The 18,777-nt window shown below is 49.1% G+C and overlaps 1 protein-coding gene across 6 annotated transcripts in view; it reads right to left on the bottom strand.

Annotated features, from left to right (window-relative positions):
- The window catches only part of MVB12B (multivesicular body subunit 12B), a 50,083-nt gene extending 33,002 nt beyond the window's left edge, over positions 1-17,081 (bottom strand). For 4 of the 6 annotated variants that reach the window (XR_006170881.1, XR_006170880.1, XM_042830771.1 and 1 more), the window contains exons 1-7: positions 15,347-17,081; positions 14,968-15,051; positions 13,843-13,965; positions 9,405-9,512; positions 7,149-7,245; positions 4,088-4,217; positions 3,561-3,680 (exon numbers count right to left, since the gene is read on the bottom strand). Coding sequence is in view for 4 of the 6 variants with exons in the window: in XM_042830771.1 (XP_042686705.1) it covers positions 3,561-3,680; positions 4,088-4,217; positions 7,149-7,245; positions 9,405-9,512; positions 13,843-13,953 (566 nt within the window). In the remaining 2 variants the exon portion in view is untranslated. The other 2 variants (XM_042830770.1, XM_042830769.1) reach the window with 2 other exon arrangements.
- Positions 17,082-18,777: the final 1,696 nt, after the last annotated feature.

The following is an 18,777-nucleotide window of genomic DNA, read 5'->3' as shown; positions in this document are numbered from 1 at the left end:
ACAATCGACATTTTCAAAGCCTGACATCAACAAGTAAAAGTTGTGACTGAACCCCAGACTCTCCAAGAGGAAGATTGAACGCCTGTGACACATCATCCGCAATCAGAGCGCTCCATTTCCCAAAGTATTTGTCACAGATTGATAACATCCACACACTAAGTTAAGTGCAATTATGTCTGTCACTGCAAAGCACCCTTCAGCAGCGCTGACTGACATCTGCTCGCAGCTGACAAACGGCCGCAGCCCGGCGCTGGTGGTGGGGCTCAGCAGCTCCCGAAGGGCCGCACACAGCGCAGGAGCTGCAGCTGCCACGGGAGTCATGGGGCAAAGCAAGCGAAGGTCAGCGCCGGGCTCGCAGGAGCTGATCCAGCTGCAAGTGGACTGGAGAAGACGGGGACACTGCACAGCAGCCCCCTGCCAGCCCAGGCAGAGCCTGAGCCAGAGACGGTCTGAGCCCTGAGACACTGCTTACATGCTGCTGATGTGTATTCCTGCAGGGCCCGACACGCACACTGCAGTCACTGACTTGCAGGCTGGATGAAACAGAAGCATGCCAAAGGCCAGATGAATGGCCTGTTACTGGCACCTCTCCTGTGGGAGCACTATCCACTGTACCAAAAATGCAGTCACATGCAGAACTGGCATTATTAGTACTGGAGGCCGCATGCATCACAGTGCAAGGAACTGCGGGTACTCGCACTGAGTGCTCACTGGTGACTTAGGTCAACAGGAATGGCTCTTTAGTAGCAGCTTCCCAGGACAGGATCTGCAAAGGCATTTCTCCAGGCTGTCATTAATGCCAAGGCCTGTCACAGGATTTGGACAGAAAAAGCAGTAAAGGTAGCTTGAAGCCTTAAAGAACAGCACAGTGTGCCATCCTTGCTGGGATGTGCTGCTGCAGCCATTAGAGACCAGTAAGACAGATGCCTGCAGTATGGAACACCAAGAAGTGGCCAGAAAATAACACATGCAGTCCAGTAAGAATATCAAACAAAGCCTCCCCTTGTGCAGCTCTGATGTGAGCCATAACCCATCGGCACAGAAAGGAAGCAATGTTCTGCCAAGTAGCAAGCTGCAGAGGTCAAACTTCTGACACAGAACAAAGCTCTGATGAGCCTCCACTGATGGCAATCAGTAACCTGCATCAAGGACCAGCAGAGCAAACACTGTTAGTATAAAAACTAAAACCTCCCGCTGTAAGGAGCTCTCCTCAGCAGACATGTTTGCTGTGTAGAAGCTCAGTGCTGTGTTTTTCATGTTTGGTTTATACATGTTTAGTTTATACTCAGAGTTAACAATTGCTCAGAAAGACTCAAGCACAACATTTTGATTTAAAGTTGTTTTACAAAGCTAGCCAGCAACTGAAGAGAACAGCACAAATACCTGACCAGCCTAAGAGCCGGATCTCCACAGAGCTCCATTCTGCACTGCTCACCACTTTGATCTCAGCACTCACAGTAGCAGAGCAACTCATTGCTGCTCCTGTCAGAATTCATCCACACAGAATAAAATGGCAAACTGGCTACAGCCGTAATCGCATCTCTCTATGGTGATGTAAAAATAAGAGGTTACTTGTGACTACAGTCTTCCACAAACATTAAACTTGAGTAACTTACTACATTGCTGATATAGTATTAGAAAAGGCTTCTCGAGTAGCATGCATGTCCCATAATAATGAAATATTTCCAGGGTGCACCCTTATATATATATTTCTATTTCTTAAAAAATATATTGAATAATAAATAATCAGAGTAAAAAACAGACATGAAAAATGCTTTGAATGATCAGGCTGGTGGTGTAAAAGTTATCTCTAAATCACATGGTGGGCATGGGAGCAGAGCTGGCAACAGACAGGTGGTTTTTACTAGGAGGCATTAATGTAACATTCAATTATTCCACTGCATACTGGCTGTTTTAACTCAGCCAAATTAGAATACATTTTATATTGACTATTTTGACATTTGCTTTATTTGGCAAGTAAAACAAAACCGATCCAATTTCCTTGCAGCCATTGTAAACCATAAACTGTACAACAAGAGGTTATAAAATATATAAGCCTTGTAAACACTTCTTTTCAGACTGTTGCTGATGCTCTGAGTCTAATTTTGGCCCTGTTCCCAATAGCTCTGAAGCTGTTCTGCAGCCTTCCCTGTTCGGCTATAAAGTGACCCTTCCACACTTAGTGATTAAGGACTGCCATTGACATTCTCTCTCTATGATAATTTTTCTCTTTATTGTGGAAATTTGCCCAGGCAGGAATTTTCTGCAGACAGAAAATGAAGAGCTGTGCTCAAAAATCAGAACATCTCTCCTGATCATGCAAGGCCCTCACCAGCACATAGCTCACGACCAGTGGTGTTTCAAAACGATGCAATAACTCCTGGTAAGACAGGCAAACGTTTCCAGAAGCCTGACGACTCTTCACCTCTTCTGCCTCCATTTCTGTTCAAGAAACACGGAAGCACCTCTGCTTGCACAGCACCTGGCAAGGAAGACAGCAAGCAGGGGGCCGAGGCACAGCACTGAGCAAACCTCTTGGTGAAAAAAGGCACCCAAACTCCTTGGAGAAGTCAGAGGTACCATAAGACAGCAGATTTAAGTCTGGGGTGCAGGTGAGGGCTCTAATATACACATTTGCTTTATAAATATAGTCAGTAGGTTTTTCAGGGACAGTTCAAAGCAGTTTAAAAGCATCACTCTCTGGAATGACTGTGACCTTTGTATACAACTTCACTGGAATTACTCTTTGTTGACTCCTTTGATGTTTCAGCTTTCAACAGTTACCGTCACACTGTAAACATACTTGCATTACACCAAATCCTAATGCAAAAATATGTATTTTGCTCTATTAAGCAAAAAACGAAGGGATCTGTAGAAAACATGCTGACCCCTGGCAATGGCTGGGGCAGCAGTTCAGTGTGACCAGACTCACCAGTAAAAGCCTATCTTACATGGCGGTGCTTTCGCATCAAATCTAGGAGTGTAAATCGCTCAGTTTAACATCTGTCTAGGTTGGTTTGTTGCTTAACAACACTTTTCTCCAGAGAAATGCAGCAAGTAAGCTGTCATTATGGGACTACTATTATACCTTAAGAATACTTGTGCATACATCAGTACACACACAGATACCATACAACAGGGCAAACAACCCGGACAGACACCATGCCAGTGCCTGCCCAACACTGCTGCTCTTGTCATTCACTGCAAAGTGAACAGTCTGCTCTGCATACACAATGCCAACTGAAAACCCGAAGCAGTGGGATGGGTCCAAGAAACAGCAAAAAAAGCACTATTACTTCAAAGCACGAGTGGACTGATTTTGAAGAACAAGCAGAACTTGTCTCCCTACCCATTACAGATTGTATGCATACTTCTCCTCTTTCGTCAAGGAGACAAATCAGCTTGACTACAGTTCTGGCCCACCCTCCAGGGTAACTCACATGTAGACTGAAACCACAAAACATGCCACACAGTTATTCATACTGAGGCAGTGCCCCTGGTCTTGATTCCACCATGCCACACTGCACAAAGCAGAAAGAGCTGGAAAGCAGAAAACTCACCTTGGCAGGTTGGGAGCTGGTGCTGGAGATGGAGCTTGGGAAGGAGCAGCAGGCTGTGAAGATTCATGGTTGCGGGGAACTCTGCCCATCCGATACCAAATGCCCATGTTGTTCAACTCCCTGGGTAGTCAGCACAGAAGACATTAATGCCACATATGTGCACAACTATCAATAGGTAAATTTCATAAACAGCTCTGCCAAGTTCTTACCAAGAACTAGTTTTATTGAAAAAATAACAGCAAAATCATAGAATCACCAAGGCTAGAAAAGACCTACAAGATCATCCAGTCTAACCATCCACCTGCCACCAATAGTACTCACCCAATCATGTCCTTCAGTATAACGTCTAAATGTTCCTCCAGGTTCAGTGACTCCAGGTTTACTAGTTTCCACATCACAATCAGTAACACTTGTAATCACACAGACCTTTCCAGTTCTTACAAACACCCACTAGTTAATTACAGGAAGACAAGGCACACAGCCTTGCTACATCCCAAAATACGGGCTCCAGGAGTAGTGCTACTTACCCTATGAATGTGTACTGAGGAGGGGCTTGCTTTGATCTTCCCAGGATTCGGATATCACAGATGGCTGCCTCTGTAGAATCTCGAGGGATAAATTTAATGCACAGCCTCTTCTTTCTGAAAGCTATTTCTTCTGCAAAAACAATCCAGAACAGAGGTGTTCGGGTTTTTTTTTTTTTTTTTTTTTTTTTAATGCAAGATCGGGATATAAATGTTATTTATTGTCTCTCCAGATATTAGGCAGATAATCACGGCAGGAAATGGAGCCAAAAAACAGATACATGTCAGCACACCAGTCAGTACAGTGCCATTTGATGACTAAGGAAATCTTCTATCAGAAACTCTCTGTATACGATGTGAGATTTGTTACTGGGCACTGTGATAAACCAACACTTCCTACTTCCCTCTGCAGAGAAGACAAGACATCACACATAGGATAGCACTGCACCCACAGAAGAAGGGGCAAGTGGTTTTCATACTTTCCTGTACTAAGCCCAGGCTAGATGGGACTCCAGGCACTCTGATCCACTGGGTGGGAACCAGCTCACGGCAGGGGGTTGGAACTGGGTGATCTTTATGGTCCTTTCCAACCAAAGCCATACTATGATATAATTCTCATATTCAGTTCCTCTTTCTGAGGTAGCATTTGACTCAGCAGGCTCGGTATCTGCTGAAGCAACCAGGCAGTTTGTTCTGTCAAGTGCTTCCAGACAGCCAATCAAACTGCACTGAGGAGGAGCAGGAAACATGCTGCCATGTAGACTAGCTGGTAAAAAACCTCACCTATCCAACTCTCACACATTTCAAGTGCTAACAACCTGTCCTGACTGTCAGTTAGCACTGAAGTGATACTCCCACTGCAAATGCTGTGGCATCTTTGTAGGGTTAAAATCAGATTTACAAAGCAGTAACTGCTGGGGCCCCAACAGGAGAACTGGGCTGAGCCATATTCAAAGGATAGAAGCATCTCCTGCACAGCCCTTCCATATGCTGCATCACAGGGAAATTTCACTTGTTTCCATGTTATCCACTATGAATAAGTCAAGCCCATCAAAGTTAAGGCTTATCTGTAGCTTGACTTGATGTATAATAAGGCTGCTGTCTGTCTGCATGCAGATAATCCACATCCAGTTATGGGTCAGTCACAGGATAATACATGGTTCTGGTACACAGATACAGATCTGCTCCACCTCTTCCTAAATGATCTGCAGGGCTCAATGTCAGCAAGGTGAGGTATCCATTTGTGCAGACACTTAAAAGACATGACAGAAGTTTACAGATAAAGTGAAAAATGGAAAGTGCAGACAATGAATGAAAAATCTGAAAGCACCTGGAAAATAAAACCTTTCCAATTTAATATGAATAAATATCCTCCAGTATAAAAATATGCCCTCACTTCACCAGATGGCAAGCAGTCCTATCTGTGTAGGCTCCTCCTGTTTCATAATCTGTATCTCAGAGAAAGCAATCCATCCTGGCCTTGGAAACCTGCCGTCCAGTACCAACAAGTGTACAGGCAGTGAGGTGTGTCGCAGTACAGCAGCTGTGCACTCACCCTTGCGTTCTCAGTGCTGCCTTTTATAGACGTTCGATACCTATATCCCTAAATTCTAGTCCACTCCTGCTTCGGAAAAGTGAGGCCTTTATTTGGCATGTCTGAAAATGATTTTAGGATACTGTTTCAAGGTTTAAGGCTTTCACATCTGAAAATTTTGTCAAGACCACTAAGGAATGTTCTACCTATTTACCGTAAGTCAAGCGTCCCTTAGAGGAGAATACAAAAACTCACATAACCAAAACACTCAGTTTTAAACAAAACTCATGCCTCTTATTCGACTTTCACAGCAAGTACAGAGCCGAATGTTTGCTTTCATCTTCAATCTCTTCCACACTTGGCTAGAGTCTGCAGCAAACTTGGTTTACGAGCAGAATCCATTAATTACTCATGCTTAACCTGAGTTAATTTTAAGTAAACATAATATAAACAGTCAATCGAAATGTGTTCAGTCATGCTAATGGAGACAGGGATATGCACCTCTTCATTAATACAGACAGTGCCTCTATACGGGCTGCAAATCCAATGCATTTTAAATTAAGGACAAATTCTCCTCTCACCTTTCTACCAGCACTGCTACAAACGCTGCACCAGCAGCTGACAACTACCCCACACTCCAGGGGTGCACATTGCTGGGGAATTCTCCAGGGAAGGGGGACGGTCAGGCACCCAGTACCAGGTTGCAGAACTTTTCACTTCTAGGTTACGTGTTCAAATCAGAACCAGTTCAGCAGGGACTAAAAAAGTCATAATTTGCTGCAGACCAGAATGAATGACTCCCTGCAGAGCAGGTTCACAAGCCTCCTTTCTGTCTATAACAGGTCTGGATCTCATTACTGACATGGACAGGTGCCAGCAACGTGCACCCTGTGTAGTCACACCCTGTGCCCTGCAACCCTTCCAGCCATCTGCCCTGGGCTGCTCCCCTGGTCCCTTTGCACTGGAAGCAAGGAGCACTCGGTGCCTGCTGCAGGCCAGGCTGTCTCAACCCAGCACAGCGTCAGCGGCTGCCACGAGGCTCAGGGAACAGAAGACACTGCTTAGGAACTGCTCTCTTAAACACTGTGAGACAGTCTCTAATGCCTTACAGAAGTGAGGACAGCATTTTTCCTGGCTTCTCTCAACAAGCTCAAACATCTCAGCAGTCTGTGCTGAGGCCTGCGCCTGTGTTTGTGCAGGTGGTACGAAGCTGCGTGTGCATGAGCACAGCACTGTGCACACGTGCTTTCAGCACATGCCTGTGAATATCCCCCAGCATGGCAGCTCTGCCTTTTACTGGCCCAGTCCAACCCTGCAAGATGGAAGGACAAGTTCTTCCTTTCCACTCATGCAAGCAGGCCAATGGCAGTCAGGCAGTATTAATGAGTCTGGAGAATACAGGAAGAGCTACCCTGAAATGTTCCTGTGCCACACAGAGCAGACATGCCCAGAGCATCCCTCTGCCCAGGACATGGCCTGCCAACTGTGCAGGCACCAGGGCATGGGACTGAAGAAACAGCCTCAACTTACGTGTGTCAACAGTCTCTTGAATGGGGATGAAGCCCACAGGTAAGGTGTCCTTGATGTCAATGAGCTTCATGTCAACCAAGACGTTTCCTAAGTGACTCTGAAGAGAGAAAAGAAACAGTTCATCAGGTAACCTTAGTGCTCTCACTGCTTCTAAAAGAGCAACACAACACTTCTGTGACAACAACGGCAGAAGGCATTACAAGAAGATGGTTCACGCAGACACAGCCAAAGTTATTACATGCATTAGCTAATTAGTACTGAATAAAGACAGTTCTAGCTCCAAACAAAGCTGTGCTCCAGAAAAGCAGGCCATCTGGAACAAAGAACTTCAGTTGAGTCCATATCAATTCTGAACTGATGCCTTGTCCTATTAATCAAGGCTTGAAGAGCTAAAAACACAATTCAGAATGACAACCTCCACAACTGAGACCAGATTTTCTTTGCAGTTCTCATTAAAGCCAACACTGCTGCCAGCAATCTACACTCACGTAAGAAAAAACCTCTATACTTTAGTTAGTATGCAGCCTTTATAAACATGAAGACAATACAGAAGAAAATAAAATTTCATCCTAAGCCACCTTCTGCACCTTCTGTTCAGCTTGGACGGAGGAGCAGCCCCACGAGGGAATCCCTGCAGGTGTGAGCAGGCTGACCACCCTCAGGAAATCGGGCCTCCAAAGACAGGAGCTCCTCGCCAGCCATCAGGCGTGGGAGCACGGCTCAGTGCAGCAGCTGCCCAGCGGTGCCCCAGCAGGCTGCCTCTCAGCCCCAGCGCGGGGCGCAGTGCTGTGCTGCTCCTCGCACCTCCGTCTGCTGCACAGCTGAGACCCCCGCAGCCCTCCTGCTACATTTGCTTTAATTCATTCCTCATAAATATGAGGAATGTATTCCCAAACCATGCTGAGCAGATGAATCATGCCAAAGCCCAACAGACACTGACTGAGGGGATTTACACTGCCTCCGATAGCCAGTAGTTGCTACTATCCTGTAATTATTTCTGACAACCTTGCATTTAAGGTAGCCACAGATAAACTTAATACCAAATAATCACAAATCTTTTGGTTTAGTATCCTCCCTACCTATTCAGGGCTATCATTCTTGCTACTGCAGCTACTCAAGGATGTATTGCACAATTATTGTCTGTTGACCCCAGGAAGCATAGCTTTAGAGCTTTATTTTAATCTGGAGGACAGAAGGAAAGTGGATGGAATAAAGGTCAAAAGCTGGGAATTGACAGGCCCTTGGTTTTCATTTCAAGATCTGTGATCAACCTCCAAAGTCACAGTTGCTTTTCTGTTGTTGGGAAAGGCTCAAGTACAAAATGATACCACTACACCCTTGAGAATCCAGTCCCTGAGAATATCTAAAACACCAAGAAAAGCAGAATTACCCACTAGATGGAGCGCATTCATTGTCGAACTGAACAGTTCCTCCTGGAAAAGAGAAAGTTTTCACACTACCCTCAGCTGAAAAATTAAGTGAAGACAGCAGAAGGCATCAGGCTCTCACTGCATATGGCCTCCTCCCTTCCACAGGAGATGTGAGCACACAGCTGCCACCAATCAACAATAAGCCGTGTTTCACAGCCACACTGGAAGATTACAAGTATAGGGCAGTGTATGCACAGTGTGGGCAAATTTTTAAGAATTGGCACAAGAAAAAAAAGGAAGAAAACGTAACTCTCCAAGTGATCAGAGCTAGAGGTTCATCATCTGAACCATCATCAGGGGAAATTCTTCACAGAGCGAGTGGTGAGGTGCTGGACCAGCTGCCCAGAGAGGTTGTGGATGCCCCGTCCATCCCTGGATGGACGTTCAAGGCCAGGTTGGATGGGGCCCTGGGCAGCCTGAGCTGGTATTAAATGGGGAGGTTGGTGGCCCTGCGTGTGGCAGGGGGGTTGAAGATTCGTGATCCTTGAGGTCCCTTCCAACCCTGGCCATTCTGTGATTCTGTGATCATCATTTGGAACATGCAGCTCCCATTTTAAGAAGAGAAAATGCTCGTGGAAGGGAGCTGCTGAAATGCAAACATGCACTTTTCTGCCGCCTTTATTACAGATTTTGCCAATGATTTCCTTCCCCAAAGAACACAGACAAAACACAAATATCTGGCCATTGCAGTTTGCCTTCTTGGTCACCCCAGTTCAGCTAAACACTCGCTTAAATTATAATTGGCTCCACAGCCGTAATCATTGTATAGGTAAGAACACACCAGGCACAAATGCAAATCATGCAGACACTCAGCAAAAGGACTTACATTTTCTTTTGAAAATGACCTTGTGAAGCACAGGTATCGTGTGACCTTGGATTTAAACAGGCCATCCTTCCAGAGGTCAGCATCCAGGCCATCTGCTGTTTGTGCAACCTGGAAAGAAGAAACAGAGGGATAGAGGAGATATGTAAGCCAAGATAACATTAATATGTGTGCAGTACTTCTTTCTCAGACCCTTTCTAATTAACGGTAGCCCAAACTCTCACAGCATCTCATTAGTTTCTTCAGAAGGTGCAGTGCAGAGAACTTCCAAGCAGAGGTATGATAAAGTTCTAAAAATGCTGTCTCTGGAGAGTGCAGTGATTAAAGATGCTCTGACAAAAGCTATTCTAATGAGGAAACAGCAACTCTGGTGCAGTCTCCAAACAATAGTTTGGACAAGTCAGCATACTGAGGCATTCACTACACTATATACACACTGTGCAAGCTGCAAGGAGGGGTCCATTCTGACAAAGCACTGGAGACCTATCCGCAAAGTGACAGCTCCAAGGCTGCCCACATCCATGGCCACTTCTGACAGGACGAAACTGGAAGAACAGCACTCCTGCAAAAATCGTTGTCTTTCCTTGTGATTTTACACGACTTCAACCAGATTAAAGCATCACATCAAATGAGTTGTGGAGCTGTGACAGCGATTGCATTCAGTACAATCAGTAGCAAACTGGAGGGTGAGGGAAACACCACAGGTTCTGCACGGAAGAGACAAATGCACAAGGAAGGCAGGCAGCAGCAGATGTCATTTGCGGTGACTCGGGGCACGGCACAAGGGGCGCTGGGGCCAGAGCAGGGCTGTGCCAGCAGCTGGGGGCAGAAAGCCCTGCCCAGAGGGCACGCTTGCTAAGCAGAGGGGACAGCAAACAAGTCGTACACCCCCCTATCGTCCCACTGACAGCTCCCACAAGGAGTCCAACAGGACAGTAAGCACGGCAGAACCGCCCAGTGCCTTTCAGGAAGGAACAAACTTCCCCTCTGCTGTTTCTTAAGCCATGATCACACCGATCTAAGTGAGACCTTGACCCCTGCACAGCCTGATGACATAGAAGCTGGTATCTTTCGGTACTGTCTGCATCCATATTTTGTAGGGCAGAGGCTCTATGCAGAGGGCAGGAGGCAAGGTGCATGCTGAGCCCCCCATTATCCAAAGAGGAGGAGAGAAGTGCATGTCTAACACAAAGGCAACAAAGTGCATGGGTTGCTCTTCACAATTTCACATTTCAGCATCTTCTGCTCACAAATCCCTGATGAGCTCATTCCTAGGAACAGGACATAGGAACTGCCCCCATTGCGGGCTGTGAGCAGCCACCAGTGCCTGCCCTGAGCAGCAGAGCCCAGCAGTGTCCCACACGGACTGAGTGATAAAAAAAAGCCCTCAAAAAGAAACAGTAAAAAAACAGCAAAGCCACACCACAAACCCTTTTAGGGAAGCACCCTGCAATTCTAACCCCACAGTTACCACATGCAGCAGCTGAAGCCAGTTTACCAGCGAGTCATCAAGAGAAGCACGTGGCCCATCAGCCCCCACTTCCCTCCTGCACTGCCTCGATGCCCCACTGCCCCACACAGCCCAACCGCCTCCACAGCGCTGCAGAACTGTGAGCAGGAAACCAACACAGGGGGGTTCAGGTCTTACTGGCACCCAGTGCCCACGGGCAGGGCAAGCCCAGAGAACCTTTCTTGTTTCTACTGAAATGCGGCAGTTGCAGGCACCATCCCCAGCAATTAATCCTGAGTGCTGAGGCTTCGCATCGTCCTGCTGAATCCTTTTTCTAAGCTTACATGTAAGCATGCATTAACTTGTCAGAAAACTCATGGGGAAAAAAACCAGAGTGAGAAAAATGAGAAAGTTCTTGCATCATCTTCTGGGCACCAGCAGGTGGGGAGGATCCCCAGCGCCGTGGAGTGGAGCTGCACCCAAGCAGCACCGTGCATGAGGGCATGGCCGTGGGGGCTGCACTGAGGGGAAGGGACGAGGAAGGGCTGTGGCCCCAGGCAGCCCCAGCCATGTCCTCCTACCCAGGGTGAACACAGAGGACAAGGGCAGATGCCTGGTAATGGGTGCCAGCACATCCACCTTGACCTTACCAAGGGGTCAGAGGCATGGGTCAGCTCAGCTGCTCTTCATGCCTTCCCACTCCAGAATGCACTGAAACCCAACAGGAGAGGATTCCCACTCACAGCTCTATAGACACCCAGAGAGGCAGCAGAAAAGCACAGTCTGCACTGCTTGCAGCCTGTGCCATGCTGCAAAGCTCCCCACTCACCCTTCCTGCCCAACTCTGCACTCAGCAGTGCCAGCTGGGGTGGATTTTCAGGAATCTGAGTTCAGACACACTCTGTATGTTTTGGCAAAATGCATTCTTTAGTGCTTCAGCTACTAAAAGATCTGGACAAAGCACCAGCAGCTGTTTCCTAAGCAGACTGAAAGGGAAATGAGTTGTTTGGATAATTAAGAAAACTACTGAAAGAAAAAAAACTTAAAAGATGAAAAAAAACACCAACCCTCAGATCCCCCCAGTCCCTGCCACCCCTGCCTGGGCAGGCAGCACCCCAGGGCCCGGCCGCAGCCCCAGGCATTGCCCTGCACAGGGCAGAAGGGAGGGAAGTAGCGCAGTAATGGCTGCGTGTTGTGGAAAGTGCACAGATGAAAGGAAAACTAGATAAAGCCTACATATAATGCATCTGGCTCAGAAAAAAAGAACTGGTTATTATGCCATCACAGAATTCAAACCCACCAACAAAACGACACAATGCCCAATTCATTACTGCTAAGAGGAAAAGCATTCCCACAGCTCTGAGCCCGCTGTTGGAATAGAGTGCTACAGAATGCTGCGGCAAGGGGCAAAGAGATGGCATCCCCCAGGGAGCTGCAAGACCTTCCCAAAGCTACCTGTGGTCAGGGCGTGCTTGGCTTCCTGCTTTAAGACACTACAGCCTGGGTTCTGGAGGTTGAAGGAAGTGCTGCCCTGAGTGCATCCATCCATGCTGGATAAAGCCGCACAACTGCACATACTGCATAGTGGGACACCAGCTGTGATCTGTGCAGAGCTACCTGCTGCATGCACAGAACATGGGCAGAGCTGCTGCAGGAAGCAGACACCTCAGAGCCTTCAGCAGAAGCTGTTGGCCCCAGGGTCAGAGGAGAGCTCCTTGTAAACACCAAGTGAGACAAAAATCAGAAGCAAGACAGACTCCTCCCCATGCCCCCTAGGAGAGAGCGACCCACATTCTCAAGCATTATTGCAACACCACTATAATCCGATTAAGCCTCAGGAAGAATCTTATATCTTGTTTAGTTTAAACAGTGTTGGGGCTGCAGCCCCCATTAAACTCCACACATGCTATCTGGGGCAAGTGAGGTCTCTGCCTGGTCATTTAGGCAGAACGCTATTCTGTTACCATGTCTCTCACACTGCCCCATGCTCCTTTATCAGGGCAAGCAGCTAATTACACAGCCTGGCTCACACAGGCAATCAGTGCTCAGAAAAATGCAGTAAATGCAAAAAAACTTCTGCCTTTCAGAAGCCTTTTCACAATTCCCCCCTCCTTACTGCAGCCCGACCCCATTTCCTTCCTTCTCACACAGCAGCACAGGGCACACTGCAACCCAGGGCTGTGAGGACGTGAGCTACACGAGCTGTGTGACACTGAAACCCAAGATGCAATGCAGCATAGCTGGAGCAGGACACACAGAAAGATGAGCTGTAGGCCAAACCTTGCCTACACTGCTCTGCAAAGTCAGTACTTTGTGATGTTCTGCTGCCTAGGACACTCATCTATAGGCGAATATAATCACCCTGTTGGTTATACAGCAACTAATCCAGGGAACAAGCAGCTGTTAAACAATGACCTCCATCTATCCATTCACATATTCATCTCCACTGGATCCAGCTGCCTTTTCCTGCCGCCCAGCCTCCTGCCAAAGCTTAATTTAGAGGTTTGCATTCTGTCCATCAAAATCGCCCTCACAATTTCAGCTGGTTGTGAAATTCTTTGCTTCCCAATCTGGAGCTTCTCATCATTATTATGCTGTGCTGATATGTGGGATTAAACAGCTGATGCGGGATCCATTTATTTGGAGATGTAATTTGTGCGATACTTAGGAATCCTTCAGGATGGCAGTTACTAGGATTATTAAATTTGCATGCCACAGCAGCCAGCTGTTTCTCAGAGCCCCTCCTCCAGGTAATTATGCTCTGGAGGAGAAGCACATACAAAGTTGCACAACTGCACCTACAGACCTCCATCCAGGGAAAGCACTGCTGAGCGCCCTGGGCTGCAAGGTGGGCATGCAGACACCAAATTACTTCTTACAATATGCCTGATGGCAAATCCTGGCTGGAAGAGATACTATTCCCAGCAGAGTAAAGTTTCATTAGTGCAGAACCAAAGCATTTGCAACAGCAGCTGAACTAGCTCTACTTACTACATCATAGCCTGTCGGCGCGCGGCTCCGGGACGCAACCACGCCAACCCCTGTGATGGGATCCATTGGCACATCAGGCAAGGCATCAGAGAGATCTCGCACTTCAGGCATTGTGGACTGATCCTGAAAGAAAGCAGCAGAGTTAAGGGGCTGCTTGAGAGCATGCACTCCCTAGAGTAACAGAGCACTGGAAGCCCACATGCGTGCCACAGCGCCTGTGCCCGAAAACCATGGGCTGCCAAGTCAAACGCAGGATCAGGCAGACACACCTTCTGTGCTTTCGTTTGTTTTTGATAAGACGACACTCTTGTGCAATGCCCAACTGGTTTGGAATTTGGGTCAGCAGCCACTTCTGAGATTAATTTTATCACTTCCAGGATATTTTGCATGGGCTGGTCTCCATCTAGCAACGATGGGAAAACCCAAGCTCATCCCTTCCCTCCCAAATAAGAACAAATTCCATCCTTGACTCAGGCTGGCTGAAGCTGCTCTACTATTTTAAGCAGCAAGAAATCCGCTCCCCATGGCTTCAGCATAAGGTTCCCACCCACGACAGGCACTGGGCACGATGAGGGCTCTTGCGAGGCTTCATCCCCACCACACCCCCCTGAACCAAGCCACGGCCGCATAGCACCACAAATGTGTCTGTATGCGAAATTGTGCCCGTGGCAGAGTGCCTGAGCGCCAGGGGAACACAGACGAAGCAGCACAGGATGGTCCAATGCAAAGCAGACAGAGGCCTTCAAGGAGCCCGAGCATCTCCCATGAGCAAGGCAGAACAGCACCGAATACTTCAGGGTAGAGGACGACACAAAGAGGGAGAGAAGCAGGTGAAACCAACCCGTTTGGAGAAATGCTGTTGCTGGAAGCAGGAGGAGAGGAGAGCTTTCCAAAGAGCTCATGGGAGAGGAGAGGTGCCTCTGCCTTGGCACATCCTCCTGCAGCGGCAGCAGGGCAGGGCCCTTGGCTTGGGCAGGACTGCCCCAGACCCCCCAGCACTGCAGATCCAACAGCAGCACCTGGCACAAGCGCTGCTGTAGGCGGGCAGGCAGACAAACTGCAGGCAGGGTCTCCTCAGGGGGACCAAGCCCAGCACTAAGGCTGCAGAGATGGCAGGTTACTTACTGCTTCTAAAAAGGCAGAGGTGAGTGCTGGTGCCAGCAGGACCAGGGTTACACTTCACAATGCCCAGTCTGAACCAACACGGTGCTGCAGGCAACAAAAAAGAGCAAATCTGGGGCCTATGTAAATAACAACGCCACACAAACAACCAAACCAGACTGCCTAAAGCCTACAAAGCAGCGGGAGCAAGCATGTGGTAAAAAGACCACCACCAACAGAGCTCTACCCCAGCACCTGGGTGAGCACCCAGCACACGCACCAACACACATTCGGTCAGCACCCACACGAAGCCTCCTGCTGGTGGTGCCACCAGCCAGCATGGCACCCTGCAGGATGGCACCCGGCTGACCCCAGCTGTGCGGCACGGCGGGGCAGCTCTCACCCGCGGGGCACTGGGATGCAGCTGGAGCTGGCGCAGAGCAGCAGGAACCGGCCTGCGTGCTTGGTAAATGTTTTTCTGAACTCGGAACAGGTCAGAGCAGAGCTTCGGGCTGATGCAGACCATGAGTTACATTTCAGCTCCCCCTCGGGCGCCTGCAAAGTTTAGTTTCTTTGCTATCACACCTTTGAACTTAAAAATAAAAAACAAACAGTGAAAAAGCAGATTAAATTAAGGAACAAGATTCTATAAATACATCCATTAGATAGCTTGTTGTTTTAGGGAAGTTCTCTTCAAACACCACAGCGCTGACCTGCCTGCAGTGTGGCAGTGCCTGAGGACTCAGCTGACAACCAAGGACGGCCCAGTGCTCCCCAGAGCCCCACCACCCCCCTGCAGGGTAAATCTGGGCACAGCCCCAAAAACAAGCACAGCATTTTTTGCACTGCTCAAAGCACATTCCCTGGAGGCTGTTCCCAGCAGCAGGGCACTTCCTGCTCCCAGCCTGGGGAAGCCGGACGCGGTCCTGGGCAGGAAGAGGCCCTGCTCAGGCCCACTCACCGAGTGCAGTACTGGCCCGGGGCACAGAGAGATTCCCACTCTGAAGCGGCCTCAAGAACATCAGAAGCTGACCTTCCTGAAAAGCAGCAAAATCACCCCCAGTCCCTCAGCAGCAAAGCTTCAACCACGGCTCCAAGGGCAGCCCACATCAGGCAGGCTCCACATGGGTCAGTCACCCCAGTTCCCTGCATTCTGTGTGCAAGGACGCTCCACTCCACACAGAACAGCCACAGAACAAAGACTGCAGCACGCACCAGTGGCGGCTTCCTGCCCAGCCCCACAGGCACAGGCTGTAAGCCGTGACTTGCAGGCACAGCACCATGTCATACAAGAAGTCCCCAGCACAGTGCTCAGAGCCAGGCCTCACTGTGCCGCAGCCCCTGAGCTCTCCCTTCACATCTACTTTGTGCTCTCCCTCAACTGTTTCCTTGCTTGCTCATCTCTGATGATCCCAGGCACACTTTCCTGCTGGCCTCACTATCTGCTTGGAGTGGAGCACTGTGCCCTGGTGACACAGCCGCCCGCACTGCTGCGTCACGGTGGGGGGACACACACAGCAGTGCAGCTCCAGAAATCCACACATTACACTGAGCTCACAGAGTGCTCTCCTTCTCCGTGCTCTTTTTCAAGAAGCAAGACCAAGAGTGGGTGGCAGATGAGTAGCCAGTGCCTGATGCATGTGCTGTAGAAGCCTCACAATGCAGGGAGCCAGGCCAGATTCTGAGGCTAAATGGAGTTGGGAGAAAGAAGAGCATCATTGTTCTTCTCGCAACTGTAAGCCCTGTGCTTTGGCACCAACCTGCTCGTCCTACAGAGAAGAACATCACAGAATGGAGACCTTAAAGATCATCTAGTTCCAACTCTCCTGCCATGGGCAGGGTTGCCAACCATTAGATCAGACTGCACAGGATCCTATCCACCTTGGCCTCAAATGCTCCCAGAGGTGGAGCATCTATAACCTTTCTGAACAAACTGTTCCAGAAGCTCACTGAATAAAAACATTCTTTCGTAACATCTAACCTAAACCTATCTTATTTTAAGATTTCAAGGCCATCCCCCTTGTCCTATCACGATCAGACTGGAAAAAGTTGGTGAGATCGCAATGAAGTCTCCCTGGAGCCTTCCCTTCTCAAAGCTAAACAAGCCCAACTTCCTCAACCCATCATCATAGGAGAGGTACTCCAGCCCTCTGATCGTCTCTGTGGCTCTCCTTTGGACTCACTTCAACAGCTCTGCATCCCTCCTGTACGGAGGGTCACAGGCCTGGACGCAGTGCTCCAGATGGGGCCTCACAAGGGCAGAGCAGAGGGGGACAATCACCTCCTTTACTCAACTGCCACCCCTCTGCTGATGCAGCTCAGGATACTGCTGGTCTTCTGGGCTGCACACACACACTGCTGGCTCATGTCAGCTTTTAATCCTCCAGAACCGCAACTCCTCCTCCACAGGGCTGCTCTCCAGGAGTTTTTCTCTCAGTCAGTACTCATATCTGGGATTGCCCTGACTCAAGTGCAACACCTTGCACTTGGCCTGTCCCTCCGGATGGCATCCCTCCCCTCTATTGTGTCAACTGCACAAGTCAGCTTGCTGGCATCAAAAGCATGGGCTAAGGCAAAACTGGAACAAACAAACACCAACTACCTCAGTATGTTCCTGTACTACGCAGGAGACAGTCCCACCAAATCAGAGCAGGTGCTGCTGGAAACTCATCCAAACAGGTTGGTTCTGCTCCATCACTCTGATCTCAAGGCACAGCATGGCTGTTTGCACACACTACTGACACTTGGGTCAAAAAAAGTAGGAGCCAATGGCAGAACACATGACTAGGGACCTGGACACACATTAGTCACAAGCAGACACAGATTCAGGGTCATCTTTCACCCAAACAAAGGTTCATCAGGAGTCACCTGCAACTCCCATTCTCCACACAGCTGTCCCTGCACCAGCTGCTAGAGCCCCATTAGCTGTGATGGACCTGAATGAAACAGAAGTCTGGGACGGAGCAAAACGGAGCTCTCGAGTTGCTGCGCAGCAGTTCTAACTGGGGACACCCATTTGTGAGGTATCCTGTTTCAACCCAAAATAGATTTCCACACAGACAGATGACCTTCCCCAGGGTTCCAGTGACACTTGGGTCATTTATTTCCATCTCTGCACCTGGGGGCTGCAAGGCCTGAAGCCTGGGACTCACTCAGAGAAGCACATCATGAACCAGAACGTTCTGTATTTATCTTACACCTTCAAGAGCTCAAACTGAGGCTTCACCTCAGAACATCTCAAGGCTAAGGCCGCCTCAGCCAGGAGCTGCAGGAACATCGAAGCACAAAGAGGGGCACAACAATGCCTGATAAACACAGAACGGAGGTACACGGCTGTCGGCGCCGGCAGCGAACACCTCCTAGGACCCTACGCTATCATAACCCAGCTGTGACTGTCCCAGCTCGGAGGACGCACGGGAGGGGGTGAAGCTCAGAGCACTACAGAGCAGTCTGGGCACTACAGAGAGACGTTGAGTGCTGGGAATGCGGGAGGGGAGAAAACGGAGCGTGGGCAGCTCAGCACCCCGTCCCGGCTGGGATGGCAAAGAGACACCGCACGCCGATCACCTCCAGCTGTGCAGAAACCTCTGCGAACAGGTGAAAAAAAAACAATAACGGTCAAACAAACCCGCGCCGTAAATGCTCGCACAAAAGACCACATAACGCAGCGCCGCTGCAATTCTCTCTAACCAGCCGAGAACAAAATTCGCAGCGAACTCCCCAACACACCGGGGCCGGCGTCCCGCCCGCAGCCCCGCTCCGCGCAGCAGCAGCCCGGCTCGGGCCGAGCCTCGGAGCAGGCCGCGCCCGGCGCCCAAGCAGCACGGCGGCGTC

The sequence above is a fragment of the Centrocercus urophasianus genome, unplaced genomic scaffold (genome assembly GCF_019232065.1).
Source record: "Centrocercus urophasianus isolate 14NV4802_14NV808 unplaced genomic scaffold, USGS_Curo_1.0 seq_34, whole genome shotgun sequence".
NCBI classification, from domain to species: domain Eukaryota; kingdom Metazoa; phylum Chordata; class Aves; order Galliformes; family Phasianidae; genus Centrocercus; species Centrocercus urophasianus.
This window is presented reverse-complemented; position numbering and strand designations above follow the sequence as displayed.